At 41.1% G+C, this 19,592-nt stretch overlaps 1 protein-coding gene and 2 long non-coding RNA genes across 5 annotated transcripts; 1 reads left to right on the top strand and 2 right to left on the bottom strand.

Moving 5' to 3' along the window:
- Nucleotides 1-225: 225 nt before the first annotated feature.
- Nucleotides 226-4,184, bottom strand: LOC133471351 (uncharacterized). The gene is made up of 4 exons (XR_009786257.1): nucleotides 3,721-4,184; nucleotides 2,096-3,064; nucleotides 1,748-1,995; nucleotides 226-946 (listed from the first exon to the last, which is right to left on the bottom strand). It is a non-coding gene; the product is annotated as an uncharacterized LOC133471351 (long non-coding RNA).
- Nucleotides 4,185-13,901: 9,717 nt separating this feature from the next.
- LOC133482792 (chymotrypsin-like elastase family member 2A) lies at nucleotides 13,902-19,578 on the top strand. The gene is made up of 8 exons (XM_061783332.1): nucleotides 13,902-14,152; nucleotides 14,269-14,357; nucleotides 14,631-14,728; nucleotides 17,810-17,932; nucleotides 18,086-18,222; nucleotides 19,004-19,149; nucleotides 19,240-19,392; nucleotides 19,503-19,578. The coding sequence occupies exons 1-8, from the start codon at nucleotides 14,032-14,034 to the stop codon at nucleotides 19,518-19,520; spliced, it is 885 nt and encodes a 294-aa protein (XP_061639316.1). The 5' UTR covers nucleotides 13,902-14,031; the 3' UTR covers nucleotides 19,521-19,578.
- Nucleotides 15,079-19,325, bottom strand: LOC133482797 (uncharacterized). Of its 3 annotated transcripts, none has more exons than XR_009789960.1 (5): nucleotides 19,234-19,325; nucleotides 18,979-19,142; nucleotides 18,561-18,751; nucleotides 15,304-15,437; nucleotides 15,079-15,190 (listed from the first exon to the last, which is right to left on the bottom strand). It is a non-coding gene; the product is annotated as an uncharacterized LOC133482797 (long non-coding RNA). The 3 variants fall into 3 exon arrangements; XR_009789957.1 differs by having other exon boundaries at nucleotides 15,304-15,404; XR_009789961.1 differs by lacking the exons at nucleotides 18,561-18,751; nucleotides 18,979-19,142; nucleotides 19,234-19,325 and adding an exon at nucleotides 15,485-18,035 and having other exon boundaries at nucleotides 15,304-15,404.
- Nucleotides 19,579-19,592: the final 14 nt, after the last annotated feature.

The following is a 19,592-nucleotide window of genomic DNA, read 5'->3' as shown; positions in this document are numbered from 1 at the left end:
AGTATTTATTGCCATATGTACAAGTTAAAACACAGCTTAAAACAAGTACAATGAAATTCATGTGCATGTCCCTTAGTCGGTAGTGACAAATTTACAAACAACAAACTAACTAAATAACAATGCATTTCAACACAAAGTGCAAGTTGTATAAGAAAAATAAATTACACATTTAAAAAAGAGGGAATATAAAAAAAATAAATTTTAAAAAAGAACAACAATGGAGGAATAGTGTCAGACGGATATAGCATATGAACACCATGTGCTTGGTATGACCAAACGTGGTTACAAGTATTGCATCTATTGCGTGTAAATTGTCCAATTGGGGTTAATTGTTCAGTGTCTCAGTCCACCCACTGGACTCTCTGTGATATGGAGGCCAAGGAACTTGTGGCTATCACTCCCATTGGTCCCATTGGTGGTGAGAGGCTGCAAGGGGGGGGCTCTTCTCCTGTAATCTACTATAAATTATTTTGTTTTGTCAGCATTGAGGGCAAGGTAATAGTCCTTTCCATAGATAGTGATTCTGTGAACCAGGTTCCTGTACGCACTCATCCCCTCCTCTAATGAGGTCGAGGACGGTTGTGTCGTCTGTATACTTAATAATAATGTTTTATTGTCATGGGGGGTGCACAGTTTAGGGCTGAGGCAGCGTCCCTGCGGGGTTCCCGTACTGACTGTGAGCTCTGCCTCAGGACTCTGAGGAGCTGTGTGTTTATCTCCTGCAGTGCAGTCTCCTCTTGCAGGTGGCCTTTAAGGGAATGTCTCTGTTGTGCTGTTCAAATCTGGCGTAGAAGCTGTTGAGGTTGTCTGGCAGGATACCGTCTTGGACCCCGGTGCTGTTAGTGTGAGTCATGTGGTAGGTCATTGGCCTGATTCCCTGCCACATGCCTCGAGTGCAGTGATTCCCAACCAGTGCGCCGTGGCACACTAGTGTGCCATGGGCGAGCTTCAGGTGTCCCGTGGGAAATTATCAAATTTTACTCAACTGCTAAAAAAATTATTCATTTACAAGAAATAATGTATCTTTGTTCCTCTATTTATGCCATTGAGGCATAGCGACAGACAGAACAAATACATGCTCTTCTATTAGATGGCAGGAAGTACATACAGTAATTACTGTGTATCTACTTTTTGTGACATTTTTGTTTGTTGGTGTGCCGTGAGATTTTCCAATTGTAAAATATGTGCCTTCACACCATAGAGGTTGGAAATCACTGCTCTAGTGTAGTTTCTCCCTGTAGCAGCTCTCAAGTCTCTGGGTGTAATTCCTATTGGCTGCCCTGATGGACTTCTGGCGCTCATACTGGGCATGTTTATATGTTTATATGTAAAGAATAAAGAATTACAGCACAGTTACCATCCGTTTAGAACAACTGTTTTGTTTTTTGGGGGGAACTTCTGTTACATGGAAATTAGCCAATGCTTACTCCACCCACCTTTACAATGCTGAGTAGCTTTCATTATCATGATGACCAACAGAGCTAGGGCATTGCTCCCATTACTTGTTCTCAAACAATCCAGCCTACTTAAGAAGTGAGCACTTTATTACTATGCCACAAAATTACACATCAATTACCGTATTTTCCAGACTATAGAGCGCATCGGATTATAAGCCGCGCCCACTTTGTGTAGAATTTATTTTTATTTTTTTTTATATGTTGGCCGCACCGGACTATACGCCGCGTATATATACATTGTGAAATTAGATATTTACACAGAAAGATTTCGTAAATGTTTATTTACATACCTTGTTTCCAAACAGTGCCTGTAACATGGCAGTAAAACGGCTCACACATAACAGAAAAGTCCTCCTCATCCTGTTCACTGAAACCACTGAAGTCGTCTTCTTCAGTGTCTGAGTTGAAGAGCCTCAAAACGTCTGTGTCACACACCATTTCAGTCTCTGTGTCGCTCTCAATGTCATTTTCATCTCGAGACACAGTTACCGCTGAAGTTGTGCTGTTCTCATCACATAGCAGTCCAGCCTTTCAAAATCTGTTGGTGATAGTAGATTCTTTCACACTGCTCTACTGCTTTTAAGATCCATTTTTATGAAAGATTTCTCGCCGCTGGTTCAGCCAAGCTTCACACTCACCTCGGAGTACCACTTTAAAAGCACGATTCACACTGATGTCCAGTGGCTGCAAAAACTTTGTTGTGCCTCCAGGAATCACAGCTGGAATTGAGTTTGATCTCCTGATGGCTGTTTTCACAGAATCTGTTATATGGGCCCTCATACTGTCCAAAACAAGCAATGCTTTTTTTCCGGTTAAAAATATGCTCCCGTACGCCTACTGTAACACTTCGTCAGCCATTCAGTCATTAAGCTTTCTATCATCCACCCTTTTTTTTTTTTTAACTTTAACGACTATGCCTTTTAGGAATTTTTCTTTTGGCATAGTTGTCCGCTTAAAAATCACCATTGGTGGAAGCTTTTGTCTGGAAGCGGTGCAGCTCAAAACACACGTGAAATGCGTTCTCTTGTGGTTAGTTGTTTTCATCATAATGGATAACAGTCCTGTCTTGTTAAACGTTCGAGTTAGAGGCAGGTCGAACGTCAAAGGCACTTCATGGTCCGATGGAATCCTATTTTTGTTGCAATGAATTTGTGGAAGTTTGCAACTTTTTCCTCGTAGTCGGGAGGGAGTTGCTGACAGACAGTCGTCCACGGCCTGATGGACAAACCTTTATGTCTCATGAATCGAGAACACGATGACGGTCCACCTTGAAAACCTTCAACACACATTTCGCTGGCGATTTTGTTTTAGCTTTCAGTCGAATCTGCACGGTGGATACACCTTGGCCGTCTGCTCTCAGTGTGTTAACCCAGTCCTCAAGAACATTTTCAAGTTTGGGCCATCTACTCTTATGACCTCTGAAAGCCTTTGTTGTCTTTGGGCATTGCATCAGTTCTTCACGCTGCCGTCTCCAACGCCTCACCATCGATTCGTTAATGCCAAGCTTACATGCAGCAGCTCGATTTCCCTCCTGGATGGACAGATCGATGGTTTTCAACTTCAAAGCTGCATCATACGCTTTTCTTCTTGTACTTTCCATGATGAGGCTGTGAAAAATGAAAAAAAAAAATTTGCGTTCGTGCGTGTCGTGCTGCGTTTTGCTTCGAGCGCGCCTAAAACTAGCGTCGTCTTCTTCTACACACTGGAGGCATCTACGCATGCCCAAACCGTAGTGCATTATGGGAAACGGTCATGTTTGAAGCATTACGGTCGAACAAGTTTTTGTTGTACGTTCAACAACTCAAAATAAACTATTTCAACTATAAATATAATGATAATGCACATATTGAACTACTCAAAATGTGTAGTGGCCCATCTCAGGAAACTTTATCTTCATGTCATTGATTTATTATACTGAAACTCTTCATTTGAGAAACAGGACTGAAAGTATTAGGAGTGTGTGTTTAGCATATGAATAGCAAACACATTAAATATAGCCACGACATTTATGCTCATAGCATGTTGACACTAATCACATTGCTGTGATTTAAATATATATATATATATATATATATATATATATATATATATATAAAATAGATAACATTTTTTAAAAATAATAATAATTTTGGTAACAGGGCTGTGCCGTGTATTTTACTATTAAGTGAACGCAAAGCCATTTTGGAGATGTAAAAGTGTCACAATCCTTGATAATCAATTTAAAAAGAAAAAACATGCATTTTTTAGGTTATTATGGTCTCACCCTCTCTGTTGGCCTTGTACGTTTGCTCTGGGCGCATCTAATTGAAAGTCATCTCGGGCTGAGAAGGTTCCATTTCTTCTCTAATCCAGTCCAGTGGACATGGGGGTTGGGGGGCTCACATGGTCTCAATTACCCCCCGCCTGAGAACACTGGGTTCTCCTTCTCTACTCTCTATCTACCAGCTAGCTCCTCTGCCAAAGCGCCGGCCCGGGTCCCTTTTCAGCAGTTCATGTTATTAAGTACATACTGCAGAGTTCCTGTCCCTCACAGGAGCCTGGAGATGTTATCACCCCTGCTGTCGTATATAGTTACCTCCAAAATATTCTATAAATTAGATGGGGATTGACATATCCTATCATAGAGGTGGAGGCTGAGGTGGTCAGGGATTGGTTAGGAATGGGAGGGTGTGGGGGCACTGTTGAGAATCCAGGAAGCAAGGCAACAGACTATGAGGATCTTCTGGTGTTTATACTGGATGGAGAAGCATAGTGAAGTCATTGGAAAGGTGAAGGTGAGGGTGCTTAAACGCTTTGGTGCTCAGGCAAACTAAATCCAATTCGTATATGGAAAATGTTGATTATCTGACAAGAGTCAGATGGAGCTTTATTTGGACAGAGAAGGCGGTGCCACAAACAGCAGTGGAAGTGGTGGTGGGGTTTAGGGTTTTGTGTGACCAACAGCATGCATCAACCTGCCTCTGATAATTAAACAAAGCTGTATTTAGACGACTTTTCTGGATCTAAAGAGCTCATCTTGGGGTGAGACACGCATAGCCAACATGATTAAGAGGAACCTGTGAGGTCCTCAAATAATGGTATCTGCAATAAAATTATTATTTCCCGCTTGGAGGAACTCCAAGGTTGAAAACTATCATTTGCAGGAAGCTGTTTGGGTTTGAAAACATTTTTACCCAGAACAAATAAAGGAAATACAAATAATCTGTTACAGAGCTCAACAGTTACTGTCAGAAAACCTTTATTAACTGTACTCAACAGCCACAACCACAGCCACTTTTCGAAAGTAACATTCGGAACTGTTAAGTAATACTAGTCACAAGAAGTTGACCACTATTTATGAGTATACAAAAAAAAGAAAAGTATCCAGTATTGAAAGGAGAGTGCGCCCCCCACTAAACACATTTAAAACAGTATCCAAGCGTCGTAATATCATGTCTGTGACATTCTTTTGTCAAAATACTCCAAGAATCAAGAATTCGAAACATATTTACACATCACATTTCTTGCCATGGTGAAATTGGGTCGTTTTAGGGACAACTTTGTCTCATGTGGTATGCCAACACTAATCCCGCCCCACATACTGCAGGACCAATGGCAAGCCCGGCTTTTGTTTGACAACCAGTGGGTCGGCACGGTGTTCAATTGGTTAGCACATCTGCCTCTGGTTCAAATCCAGCCTTGCCTGTGTAGAGTTTGCATGTTCTCCCCGTGCCTGTGAGTTTTCTCCGGGTACTCCGGTGTTCTCCCACATTTCAAATATATGCATGGTAAGTAAACTGATGACTCTAAATTGCCCGTAGGTGTGAATGTGAGTGTGACTGGTTGTTTGTCTGTGTGTGCCCTGCGATTTGCTGGCGACCAGTTCAGGGTGTACCCTACCACGCACCCGGAGTCGGCTGGGATGGGCTCCAGCGCGCCTGCGACCCTGGTGAAGATAAGCGGTACGGAAAATGGATGGAGGCGGCACGGTGGCCGACTGGTTAGAGCGTCAGCCTCACAGTTCTGAGGACCCGGGTTCAATCCCGGGCCCTGCCTGTGTGGAGTTTGCATGTTCTCCCCGTGCCTGCGTGGGTTTTCTCCGGGTACTCCGGTTTCCTCCCACATCCCAAAAACATGCATGAATTGGAGACTCTAAATTGCCCGTAGGCATGACTGTGAGTGCGAATGGTTGTTTGTTCCTATGTTCCCTGCGATTGGCTGGCAACCAGTTCAGGGTGTACCCCGCCTCCTGCCCGATGACAGCTGGGATAGGCTCCAGCATGCCCGCGACCCTAGTGAGGAGAAGCGGCTCAGAAAACGGATGGATGGATGGATGGATGGAAAATGGATGGATTGATGGATGGCAAACCAATGGGCTAGATCTAGTTGCTGGCGCTTGGTCATCTGCGCTTCCCCCCCCCCCCCCCCCCCCCCTCAATTCTTTATTGAACATATACTACAGCTGGGTGATACGGCCTAAAAATAATTTTTTTTTTTTTCCCACCAAAAAAACTTTTACAATTTTTTTTCATACATTTTAAAGAAAACAAGTACAAATACCTGAGAAATTTTAAAACAAGTTTTGCTTTTATTTTATGAAAAACTTAACAAATGTAATCCATATTTCCCTCCTGGAATTGACGTGGAAAACTTCTGTCTTGAATAAAATACTTCTAGAAAACATAAATGGAGCATAGCACAGCGTATGCAAATAAATAATAAATCAACTCCAACACTAATTGTTAATGTGCAAACTTAAAAAGTTTGTTAAGCTTTGTTTTAAAAGCTAAACAGTGCCACTTGTTATGTTGAGAAGCTCGGTCATCCGGGAGGGGCTCAGAGTCGAGCCGCTCCATTGAGAGGAGCCAGATGAGGTGGCTCAGGCATCTGATTAGGACGCCTCCCGGACGCCTCCCCCGTGAGGTGTTCCGGGCACCTCCCACGGGGAGGAGACCCCGGGGACCACCCTGGACATGCTGGAGAGAATAAGTCTCTTGGCTGGCCTGGTAACGCCTCAGCATCCCCTCAGAAGAGCTAGCGGAAGTGGCTGGGGAGAGGGAAGTCTGAGCTTCCCTGCTAAGGCTACTGCTTTCGTGACCCGATCTCGGATAAGCAGAACAAAATGGATGGACGGACAGTGCCACTTGTATCACTGAATATATGAAGAAAAAATGGCATTTTGGTTGAGGTGCAGGACATAAGGTCTGTGCTTGATGTCTATAACTCTTATACATTTAAACTCATGTATGGCTCCTTGGTTCGACTAGCCCATGTCTGTCATTGCAGGATAAAACGACAACCCCTCCAGCTCTCTGCTGATTTTCTGTAGTACAAATAGTGTCAGGCAACTTCAGCAAAAGGTAGCACATACTGTAGCTGAAGGCTAACGCTAGCCCAGGGGTGGGCAAATTACGGCCCACGGGCCACATCGCAGCCCGTTATTACAATCTGTCTCGCAAATCATATCAAAATCATGACTACATTCATTTGACCTTGTCCTGTAATGCCCAGTGGTTCCACCAGGTGGCACAGTAGGCACAGTGATGCATTGACTTGACTTTGGCTGTTCTGTTTTTACCCTGCTACTGCTCTGAACCCATCTTCAACCATGAGTGGGTCAAAGAAAAAAAACAAAATCGACTGTGAGTGTTCAATAGAGAATGGACTACTAAATCCTTTTTCCACTGAAGTCCGGTCAAAGGCTGTATTGACTTATTTGCCAAGAAACCATTGCTGTTTTAAAGGAATACAACATCAGCCATCACTTTTGTACCAAGCATGCTAATTATGCTAACAACCAATCAACACAGGAACAGACGGCTATGGCTCAGCGGTTAAAATCCAGCTTGCAAGCTCAGCAAAACACCTTTATCCAAGATTCTGTCACAAAGGTTAGTTTTTTGCTGGCATTCAAACTAGCGAAGACCAGCAAGCCTCGTTCCCAAGGGGAGTTTCTGAAAGAATGCATGGTAGAGACAGCGAATATCTTGTGTCCTGAGAATTTGAAAACATTAGCTTATCACGCAGGACAGTGACTCGCCGTGTTGAGCTAATTGATAACGACTTAGCTAACAAGCTAAACAAAAAAGCAGAGTAATTTACATTGTATTCCATGGCACTGGACGAATGTAATGACATAAAGGATACCGTTCAACTTTTCATTTTTATCAAAGGGATTAATGACAATTTCGAGATCACGGAGGAGTTTTTGGCCATGGAATGCCTGAAGGGAAATACGCGAGGAGAGGATTTGTATGAGAGCGTGACGGAGATCACCAAGAGGCACAAGTTACCTTTGAGTACGCTCACCAACATTACCACAGATTGATCACCAAATCTGACTGGAAAAAAAAGAATCCAAGAAAGGGTGGAAGAGGACAACCATGAGCAGGAGGTATTTTTCTACACTGCATAATCCACCGGGAAGCGCTGTGTAAATTTGTTCTGTCGTGTGACCATGTAGTGAAGGCAGTTGTAAAACTTGTAAACTTTATTCGTGCGAGGGAACTTCGACATTGTCAGTTTATTACATTTCTTAAAGAAACTGAGTCTCATGACCAGGACTTGCTTTACCACTCAAATGTCCGTTGGTTAAGTTTGGGGAAAGTGTTTGGCGTGTGGGAGCTCAAAGAAGAGATAATATCATTTTTAGCGTTACTTAGGAAAGCTGACGATTTTTCTGAGCTGAGTGACACAGATTGGCTTTGTGATTTAGCTTTTGCTGTGGGCATACATCAATGAGCTGAACGTGAAGCTACAAGGGAAAGACCAGTTTGTGCATGAAATGTATCCAAACATCAGAGCCTTCAAAACCAAGCTAGCTTTATTCTTAAAGCAAACGTCAAAAAAGTCATTTGTTCATTTCCCTACACTGGCTAGGCTGAAAGAGGCCCCTTGACATGTAAAAAAAAATAAAGGAAATCACTGCATGGAGAATTCTGTCGTCGGTTCTCTGATTTCGGCAAAATTGACAAGTCACTTCAGCTAGGGTCATGTTCCTTACGCAAGACCCTGAAACAGCGCCACAGGAGCTGCAGTTGGAACTGATTGATCTCCAATGTGATACTGTCTTAAAAGAAAAATGTAACTCTCTTACACTGGATGAGATTTATGCTTCATTAAGCGCAGACTAATTTCCCAAAATACGGAAGATGGCACAGTGGATGCTGGTGTTGTTTGGCTATACATATGTGTGTGAACATACTTTTAGTGTGATGAACACCAACAAAGCATCCTACAGATCCCAACTGAGTGAATAACACCTCAGATCTGTTCTGAGAATTGCCACAACAAAACTGATACCAGACTTTGATGGACAACACTGTTCCCATTAAAAGTAAATATAAGTATTAACACTACAATGCCTTTTTTTGTTAATGTTTGATATGTAAGCATCTGGTCCTGGCTTGGCCCGTCTGTCAAATTTTAAAAGTCAATGTGGCCTCTGAGCCAAAAGGTTTGCCCACCCCTCCACTTAGAAGGAGCAGGCCGATTGGAAGGCATCTTGGGTCATTAAATTCAAGAGCACAAAAAATATGCAAATAGGCATGAATAGGCGAGTTTTTAGCACATACCTGGAGTCAACAGTTTTCGGCAAATGGACAAACCCTGTCTTTCCACTGTTTATGTGGGTACCATACATATCTTTAGCGATCTGCAAAGCGGCCACTTCAGTGATCGTGCTCCATCGAGTCCCTTTTCTTATCATACGCGGTGCCGAGGGTAAATGCCTCCGCCACAGTAAGCTGCTTTTTAGCGAGTTTGTTGGCTGTAGCAGTCTTGTTCCCCTCATAAAGATTGTCATTTCTCACAATTGGCTCAATGCCTGTTTAAGATGCTGGAATAAGTTTGTCATGCCACTGCTTTTTGTTGCAATGGACAAACTTTGCAGCATGCAGTCACACAATTGTTCCACGTCTGTCGCCACAAACCACAAAAACTTCCAAACCACTGACGACACAATTCCTTTCTTTTGAACAAACATTTGACTCTCTTTAGCCATGTTGTTGCGCTAGTGTGTGTTTCTGTGACGGAAACAAGGGGCATGACGGAAGCTACAGAAGCTCATGGGGGTAAGAGGTGGACCGCAGCATGAGGAAAAAAAACTCCATTATTTTAAAAATCTTTCTCAATAAAATAAAAAAAAAAATGTAATTACCAGTAATTGGAAAAAAAAAATATTTTTCACCAAGGCCTAACATATACAAACCAAAATGTAAATAAATAACAAAGAAGGCAGCAGTAGATTTCGTCCTTCAATACAAATGTACATTCAATCGGAGTAAGAAGGAGTAAACAAAACGGGCCCTACCCCTTATTCTGAGTAGAGATTTGACTTCGGTAAAAATCATGAAATAGGAAGGTATTCATATACAATAGGTATCCAAAAATAACAGGTCCATGTAAGGTACTCACGACTCTTCCTCCTTCTATATTCGTGGTAGTGGTGTGTGATACTGCATATTTTGATATTGATCCAACACCAAGTAAATACAAGGGCAGTATCACCGATACCGATACTTTTCAATAATTAAACTAAACAAACTAAACAATTATCGAATTGCTAAATCTCAATTAAATTTCATAACGTTTTTTCCAGATACAATACAACACTAACAAAACATTTTTCCCCATACATTGCCGTGTCTGGATTTTTTTTCTTGAATAAAAAATTCCAGTAAATGTATTCATTTAAATAAAATTTAAATGTGATTAATGTACTACACCGAAGTCTTTGTACTTTTTGAGTTTGCCGAAGTAACAAATGGACAGTTTCACTTTAAAAAATAATTATTAACTAATGCCAAGCTTATTAAGTTATTCAGAATCAGAATCAGAATCAGAATCATCTTTATTTGCCAAGTATGTCCAAAACACACAAGGAATTTGTCTCCGGTAGTTGGAGCCGCTCTAGTACAACAGACAGTCAATTTACAGAACACTTTGGAGACATAAAGACATTGACAAAAAACAGCAACAAACCCAACACTAAGTGTTATTAAACCCAACACTATTTTCCAGACCTGTATATTCTTTTCCATGCTAAAAAGCTTCGGCCAATCCCCTCTGCCTCTGGCTTGGGGGTCTGACAGCAGTGCCATGGGGTGGGGGATTTCTCTCCTCCTCTGTCTCTCTTTCTGTAGATGTAGTGTTTTCTTTTGCAAAGATTTTTCATATGCTTATATAAAGTTGAGGTTTTACCACTGTACCTTACAGCCTTTTTACAAATTGTAAAAGCTTGATGTTGTGGCATTTGCAGCCTGAAAATATAGCCAGACGGTGCTCTTCTTCCTCTCTGTCCTTCTTTTCCTTTGTATCTCTGTAGATGCATGCATTGTGTGTGTGCTGGTGGGCAGGTGGACCCGAGCTGGCGGCTTGGTTGCTTGCTTTGCGTTGCTAAGTCACGTGACAGCACAACACTGCAACACAAGGGGGAAGAGGCGCAAAGTGTGCAGGCTTTGCGCTTAGACAGAACCGGCGAGTCCGGCGACCTGGCTGACACTTGTTTGACAAAAGCGCAGCAGTGCAAACAAGAGCAAAACTGAAACTACTGTATCAAAATTTCCACGCTTGTATCAATCTAGTATCGATACTGATTTGGTATCAATACTATCAATATTTGGATTGATCCGCCCACCACTACTGCAGCACCTTGATTCTAACAATCAAGGACATGTCAATTCAAAATTAATGTAAATATAAGCAAACTATACAGTATGTAACTACTTGGTTTTATTTCTTATCATCTCAACAATAACACACCAACACACTTCCATTACTACATGAACCTTGAATGAAAAGAAAAAAAAATGTCATTAAGTACAATCAGTCTATTCCCTATGTTAACATGGTAAGAATGATAAGACTGGGTGAGACACATAGACCTGACGTGGACACTGGGTATGGGTCAGTAATTCAAACTTAACCCACAAGGGCCGCCACATCTAAACTCGGGAGAAGAGAATTGCTGAGGACTAATGATAGGTGGATAAAGTACACTATTATTCATCTTACGATTAGTCTTAGTATGTATTTCTTTCGAATTAATTTCACCAGGAAAGGCCATTGTCAAATCTGCCAGTCAAACTTCTTCATTTGTTGTATTCCTTCCTAATGCTCGACCGTCGGTCCTTGATGTTGAGTATAGCGGAGTCAGTCTGTGTTTGTCTGTCCTCCACTTTGGAACATGTGGTTTTAGTTACACAATGTTATAATGCTCAACAATGTTTCTGCCTTGGAACTCGGCACACTGCATAAAGGCTACTTTGTCCCGTGATGCCCACACAGGAGAGTCCACAAACACACACACACACAATGCATTACACACATATGCTCGAAGCAATATAATATTGGTATAACCAAAGCCAAGGCTAAGAGCAGCCTTTTATATATAAATAAATAAATAAATAAATCAATAAATAAATAAATGTGTTTGAAAATTTAGCCCCCAGAGCCAGTTTCACTTACCAACATGAAATTTGGTAGGCATGTCTATAATGAGTGGTCCAACAAAATGTCTCAAGAACACATTCCCGAAAAGACAGGAATTCTGCCCTTTTGGTTTTGATCGGCTATTTTATACTAATTTTTGACAATTTACAGGGTAACCCTAACCCATGAACTTACCCCAGAGATTCTCAGTGTTGTTAGAATGTTGCCGTTCAATCAAATTTAATCTACTGTACATATGTATACAAGACACACTGGTGGCACATAATTGTAAAAAGTAAAAAAAAAAAATTTTTTTTTTTTTGCCGTTGTTCAAAGTTTCATGACTAGCAATAAAACACAGAACTTTATTAATATTGCTACTTCACAATGTCAAAGGGGGGCCAAACGTCTTGTGCGTGATGACAGCTGTAATGATAACAACATGTTACTCCAATATTGATATACTAAGTTGTATGAACAACAAATTAACAAAACTTACAGTCACTGAAAATGAAAGAGAATAATGGAATACAGTAGGTTTCCCCATTGAAGCTTTAACTCATAGGCCTTTACTGACAGTGCTTTGAGTTCTAGGACACAAGAAAAACGAACAACCACCTACTGATTAATTAACTAATCAAAGGTTATCTCCCCATACTTGTGTAAATGATTCAATTGTACTTGAAATCTACTGTATATACGGTAGTGATGTAGTCAGTGAGACAAATGATGAGTATGCATGCCCAGTGGTGTAAATCATGTTTACTTTCTAAGTCATTAAAATATGTTTAATTTGTCATTTTACTACATGCACTATAGGGGTGTTGAGCCCATCAAATAATTGAAATACAATCTTAGGAATTTTCTTTTAGAGTCTTTTCAGAATAAGCGCAAATACAATTATTTGTCACCATCTTGTGGCACACTGCAGTAATAGTAAATGGCCTAATGGTGGCACAATATCTTGGGAGTTACTTTCACAAAAATACAACAAATGGCTATTATATACACACTAGGGACTTGAAGGGAAAAATGTTAAATGAAATGTATGAAACAAAAGTGTGAAATTAAAAGTATGTTTTGGTGACATTCCACAAAGGTTGAAACAAGGCTGACTGAGGAGCTACACAGACGTTTTGGTTGTAGTTTGCAGAGCTAGAGAAGTGCAATGCAACATAGTGAGAGATGATATTCTACTTAACAGCTGATGTTTCTAATGCTGTGGCTAGTGAGTATGCACATTCATGTTCTACATATGGAAAATGTCTGTTGCTGCTTGACATTTTATGGAAGAGCATTGACTAGTTACATTTAGGTATGTACTGTAATGATATTCAACTGAGTTAAAAATAATTAAATCCCATAATGAACAACCTAGGCGCTATCAAGGTCCACCATCCTGATGGGAAAATTTAATAGAGTGAGTCATTATCGCATGAATATATATACAGTATACAAATGTTGATTTGGGGGTAAATAAATGAAGAAATCAACCTTGAAGGGTAAATCCAGTTTAGGTATTACCATTGAGAGTTTATCTGCCCAAGCTAACCTCAATGAGAACCTCACATATGTCTCAGTCACACATCTAAAAGACATATGCGTGTTAAATAAACCAAAAATAAGACCAAGAATTAAAAGGTTACACTGAATTTTTTTAAACATATTTTCTTGCTGTCCCAAATGTGTTTCGACATATTAATTATATTAATGACAGATTAATATATTGCGATATACAGTATATACAGGTGCATCTCGATAAATTTGAATGTCTTGGAAAACTTAATTTAATTCAGTAGTCCAATTAAAAAAATGAAATTCATAATATTGATCCACCAATCACTGAGATAATCTTTTCAAGATTTCTCTCTCTCTCTCTCTCTCTCTCTCTCTCTCTCTCTCTCTCTCTCTCTCTCTCTCTATATATATATATATATATATATATATATATATATATTAGTTCCACATTTTTAATTGAACTAGTGAAGTAAACTTTGTACCAATTTATTGAGATGCATCTATGACACCATGTACTGGTGGTATAATTTATTGTCTTGAGTGTTTTATTCTGCCAAATTCTTAGTCATGACACGTAATTGACAAAAGCAAAGAATCCAATGTGTCCTAAAGGGAGTAGTGATGGGAAAATGCTTTTACGAACCACATGTTGACCTGCTTAACACTTGTTTGGCTTTCTGTGTGTATCGTCAGGACAGCCACTTGGACACAATCTGCAAGAGCAGTCATGAGGAAGCTGCTGTTTCTCACTCTAATGATAGCTGACGGTAATAATGCTGACAAATATTGACTACAATTGAGAGTCACTGTTTGATGTTAAAGCGTTGTTCCTGTTGCTCAAAGTATCCAGGAACATTAAAGTGTTTTGCTGACGTGTTTTTAGTCTACGGATGTGGCCTTCCTGCCTACCCTCCTGTGCCGGGACGAGTGGTAGCCGGGATGGATGTCAAGCCACACAGTTGGCCCTGGCAGGTGAGGTCGAACTATAACTAATCCTAACCAATACGGGTACACTGATCTGTATTGATTGACAATTCCTGTAATAGTTTTCTGCTGACTTTCAATTATTCCAGGATGTTTCCATTTTTGCAAGATTCCATGGTTCCAAAAAATACATGTAATCACAATACCAAATAAAATATGTGGGAAACTTTGCAAATTCAAAATATTGTGCTTGATTCCCCCACCCACCAAGAAGCATCTAACCGTTTACTGCAACCGTATCTGTCCCATCGTGCTGCTCAGGTGTCCCTCCAATCAGACAGCAGTGGGCGCTGGAGTCACGTATGTGGGGGAACCCTAATTGCATCCGAGTGGGTCCTCACTGCTGCACACTGCATCAAGTAAGACTGAACACAAGAGGAATGTGGACACTTCCATCACCATCGCTATAGACGTGGTTCTCAAAACATTTTACACCAAGTACCACATAATGACAGTGAGTAGTATGCCTAAGTGTTAATCAAAAACAAGTTTCATTCCTAAAAAGTATATTTATTATTGCAAGCCAGTGAAACATTTTGCACAGTTCGAACATGAACATGAACACGTCTTTAAATGCGGGACTATTTCAACAAAACTACTGAAATAATGACTCAAGTTTCATTTTTGTTTGGCGGTGTGCCGTGAGATTTTTCTATGGAAAATATGTCCCTTGACTCAATAAAGACTGGAAAACACTGGACTCCAGATAGTCAATCGATGGATTTTATTGGCGATGTATTTATGTAGTAACACAGACGAGTCAGACGATGGCAGCAAATAACCATACAGTCTTCAAATTATGGTGCGTGGGCCGCTTCCTTCTGCAAACAGAACAGAGATTGTGAGCCATGTCCTCGCTGAGGTTCAAAGCCAGTGACTTCGGGGCTCACAAATGTTCTTCTAGCTGAATGGACAAACATTTCGACAGACTTACTCCAATATCTTGTTGAAGATCTGGAAGCTGTTGGAGCTGGAAAGTGCGTTTAACGCCATGTCAATTTCTCCATGGTCACTTTCCAAGAAGTGTAGCTCCAACTGGACAGATCAGAGCCTTAGATGTAGTCCTGACTGTGAGGCCATATTACCATTAACAACAAACAAAGCCAATACCATACCCAGGTTCGTATCCAGGCTTTGGCCTTCCTGCGTGGAGTTTGCATGTTCTCCTGATGCTTGCTGGGTTTTCTCGTGGTACTCCGGTTTTCACACACATTCCAAAAACATACATGCATGTTAGGTTCGTTGAAGAGTCTAAATTGTGCTTAGGTGTGAATGTGAGTATGAATGATTGTTTGCCGATACGGACTGGTGTCTAGTCCAGGGTGTGTGCCCGAAGTCTGCTCGGATAGGCTCCAGCACACCCACGACCCTATAAGCGGTATATCGCGCTTAGAATTAGTAGGGCCATAAGGCTCTATCTAGTGTTGTGCTTAAGACTACATTGTCCGAGACCATCACTTTTGGGAGTCGAGACGAGTGATGGGCACGTCAGTTCTTTTGAGTGTACTGAATCACTAGAATCAGTTCATTAAAAAGATTCGTTCACCTAATCGCTCAGTTCTTTTTGACAGAATCATTCAAGTGCTTCCTCATTCAGTTTATGATTCAGCCCTGAGGTTCACGTTCACTCAACACATTCACCAAAGGACTATGCATTGTTGTTGTCACGTAAAGTAAACTAGGAAAGGCGGGAGATTTATAAAAAAACAAAAACAAAAAAAAACTTAAGCTAAGTTATCACCTACCTATCTCTCTCGCTCAGCAAGCTCTCGCAGACATATTTATTTTAAATATGTGACTCAACATTAGCTGTTAGCTTGGAGAAACGGATGCTCGTGAAAGCTATCCCTGTGAGGATAAACAGTTCAAATCACTCGTGAGTACGTTCACTGCATAATAAGTCATTCCTTGAACAAACGAATCACTCATCGTACTAGTTCGCAGTGAACTTCCGCCTGAGTCACTCATGGCAGCACAGTTCACTGCATACGTAGTACGTCTCTCCTTGGCGGATCGCGAACGTAGAAGTTCAACGAACAAATCACTCGTGGCTAATAGTACATTCAGTTCAATAGTACATTCAGAGTTTGTTAAGTAAATAGTGAAGCTTCTTACGCAAAGGAAAAAAAAAATCTCTCAAAAGTGTATAAATTGATTTCATGCACTAAATCAATGCACTTACCAATCACTAAATGGGAAGACCTTTCTATGTCCGCTGACCGTAATTACTGGATACAGATATGTAACAATACATTTAGAATGACAAAAAACCCCACAAATTTACAGCTTATACAATATAAAGTGCTCCATAGAACACACTTTACTCGATACACTATGCATAAAATGGGCTTCTCTCCATCTAATATATGCGCGCAATGCACCAAAAATACTCCTGACACCTCTTTTCATGCTATATTGGAATGCACATCAATTCAATGCTTTCCTGAAGTCTCTGCACCTTTTGCACAATGGTCATTACACTGGACTATTGTTCTATTAGTCACTTCAAACTGCTCTAATTGCTAGAGGACTCTACATCTTTTTGCACATTGTCAAAAAAATAACTAAATTGTACCGGCATTACCACAATACTGGTAACCTTTTATTGCTCAGTGACTGTGTTTATTTGTCTTTATGTCTCAAAAGTATTCTCTATCGATTGAATGTTGTCATACTAGAGCGGCTCCAACTACTGGAGACAAATTCCTTGTGTGTTTTTGACATACTTGGCAAATAAAGATGATTCTGATTCTGATTCTGAAGAAGAGCAGCCGAGTCTGAGACAAGAACTTAAAAAATGTGGTCTGGAGACCGGTCTCGAGACCGAGACCAGTCTCGGGTGTTAACACACTAACAAATAGTGTAGAAAAGGGATGGATGAATTGAAGTCATTCTCGGTGGAGAAGAATAAGATTAAGATCAACAATTTTTTTTCATTCATTAATTTTCCGTACCGCTTATCCTCACTATGGTCATGGGGATGCTGGAGCCTATCCCAGCCATCTTCGGGCGAGAGGCGGGGTACTCCCTGAACTGGTTGCTAGTCAATCGCAGGGCACATATAAACAAACAACCATCCACACTCACATTCACACCTACGGGCAATTTAGAGTCTTCAATCAAACTACCGTGCATGTTTTTGGGATGTGGGAGGAAACCAGAGTACCCGGAGGAAAAAAACACACAGGGAGAACATAAAAAACAAACTCCACACAGGCAAGGGCGGATTTGAACCCCGGTCCTCAGAACTGTGAGGCAGATGTGCTAACCACCGTTCCGCCCCAGTAACATTTAAAAAATAAAATAAATAAATACATAAAAACAAGCGATAATTACTACAAGCAGCTCACAATCAGCTTAAATATGGTGAGCACAGACAGAAAAACTTGACACTGCTGTAACCTCTCAAAGGAAATACTGTGCCATGTGCCATCCCACAGTGACCGTTACAAGTATAGAGTGGAAGTGGGCAAGCACAGCTTAAAGGCGAATGAGGAGAGCTCGGTAGCTCGGAGGGCGGGCCAGATCATCACCCATGAGAACTACAACATCCTGCTCAGCCGGTAACAGCACCCGTGTGACAGTCATCCACACTACTTGATATCAGCAGGGCCTCACACGCAAGTGGGCTCTTGCTGAGGTGTCAGAACATTATGTTTGAGCCACCATGATTTGCTTCGCACTACTGTATGTCCTCCTGCATGTGGCTTTTGCAGCAACGACATTGCCCTGATCAAGCTCTCCACCCCTGTGGTTTTCTCTGACACAATCATGCCATCCTGCCTCCCACAACGCAATGCCGTCCTTCCCCATGGCTCTGCATGCTACATAACTGGCTGGGGTCGACTGTGCAGTGAGTGCTGTACTTAGTCCATGCTCGTCAGTGTCTGTAATATAGTCAATACTGGAGTCCCTGTAAAGTAAAATTATGTATTCTAAATTTGGCACACCACAGAGAAGAGTGTTGTTAACAACCCTGCCAAATTTGAATAATTAAAATAAATCACTGAGTCTTCAAAATCGTGAAAAATAAAGAAAAAAAATGAAAACTGATATGGTGAAAAACAGCTCAATGCTAAATCACCACAATTCAGCACTACATAGTTCTCCATCTTTGCACGTTTTCAGCAATGATCTTAAAACATGTTTCATGTATGTTTATGTAGTCTGAGAATTTAATTGTGACCATACCAGTCTGAGAAGCCAACTCTCATCTGATCGTGGAAGGCAAGCAGGGTCAGGGCTGGATAGTACTTGGAAGAGAAACCAACGGGAAATACCAGGTGCCACTGTAAGTTTAGCCTGGACTTTTAGCAGAAGTTACCAAGGGTCTATTTGCCACGTTTGTTGTTTGCTCTGCTGAGTGGCTTTTAAGAAAGCATCTGTAAGACAATTTTTTGTAAGGTTAAGATTGTAAGGAGTTTCAAATGAGTTTTTTAGGATCAAAGGTTGTGACATATTCACAAATTTAGCAATTATAAAAATGTTGTGTGTGTGTCAATTAATCATGTTTTTTCACGATTTGCAGCAAGGGGGTTTACTTTAAAATGTATTGGAAGTTGGATTTTGTCAAACGGCTAAACTAACACCATAGTCATGTTAGTCTTACTGAGCATGTCTGTTGTTTTTCCCAGCTGAGGGTGCGCCAGCTGACATCATGCAGCAGGCTCTCCTGCCTGTGATTGACCACAGCACGTGCTCGCAACCGGATTGGTGGGGCGTCCTGGCAACTGACAAGATGGTCTGCGCTGGTGGAGATGGCATCACTGCTGGCTGTAATGTGAGCGACAGTATAAAATGCAAGTCAAATCATTTACATGGTAAATAAATGACTGAAACATTTAGGATGTTATTTATGCTTTACTAAAAGGGAGACTCTGGGGGTCCTCTGAACTGCCAGAACCCTGATGGCTCCTGGACTGTCCATGGAGTGGTGAGCTTCGGTTCAGGACAAGGCTGTAACTTCTTCCAGAAGCCGACCGTATTTACCCAAGTCAGCTCTTACTTGGACTGGATTGACAGAGTAAGCAACTTTGTGTAAAGTTAACACCTCAGAAGTCTAAAGTGGACAAAAAGCCTTGGTGTTGCAAAAACAAGGTGTGTATGGAAGATTGTTTTCTCTTGTACCTGCAGGTTATGAGCAACTACTGATGGAGCTGTTCAAATTTGTATGGGTTATTTGAACAACGATGTAAAAACTAAAGGCACAGTGTTTCAAGTAAG

This window comes from Phyllopteryx taeniolatus, chromosome 1, assembly GCF_024500385.1.
Source record: "Phyllopteryx taeniolatus isolate TA_2022b chromosome 1, UOR_Ptae_1.2, whole genome shotgun sequence".
NCBI lineage: Eukaryota > Metazoa > Chordata > Actinopteri > Syngnathiformes > Syngnathidae > Phyllopteryx > Phyllopteryx taeniolatus.
Note: the sequence above shows the minus strand (reverse complement) of the source record. Positions and strands in the feature narration are given on the sequence as shown.

Coding starts and splice junctions, on each gene's coding strand:
- LOC133482792 (XM_061783332.1), top strand. CDS start 14,032: ATGTTGACCTGCTTAACACTTGTTTGGCTTTCTGTGTGTATCGTCAGG. Junction 14,358..14,630: donor CACACAGTTGGCCCTGGCAG/GTGAGGTCGAAC, acceptor CGTGCTGCTCAG/GTGTCCCTCCAATCAGACAG. Junction 14,729..17,809: donor ACTGCTGCACACTGCATCAA/GTAAGACTGAAC, acceptor GCCATCCCACAG/TGACCGTTACAAGTATAGAG.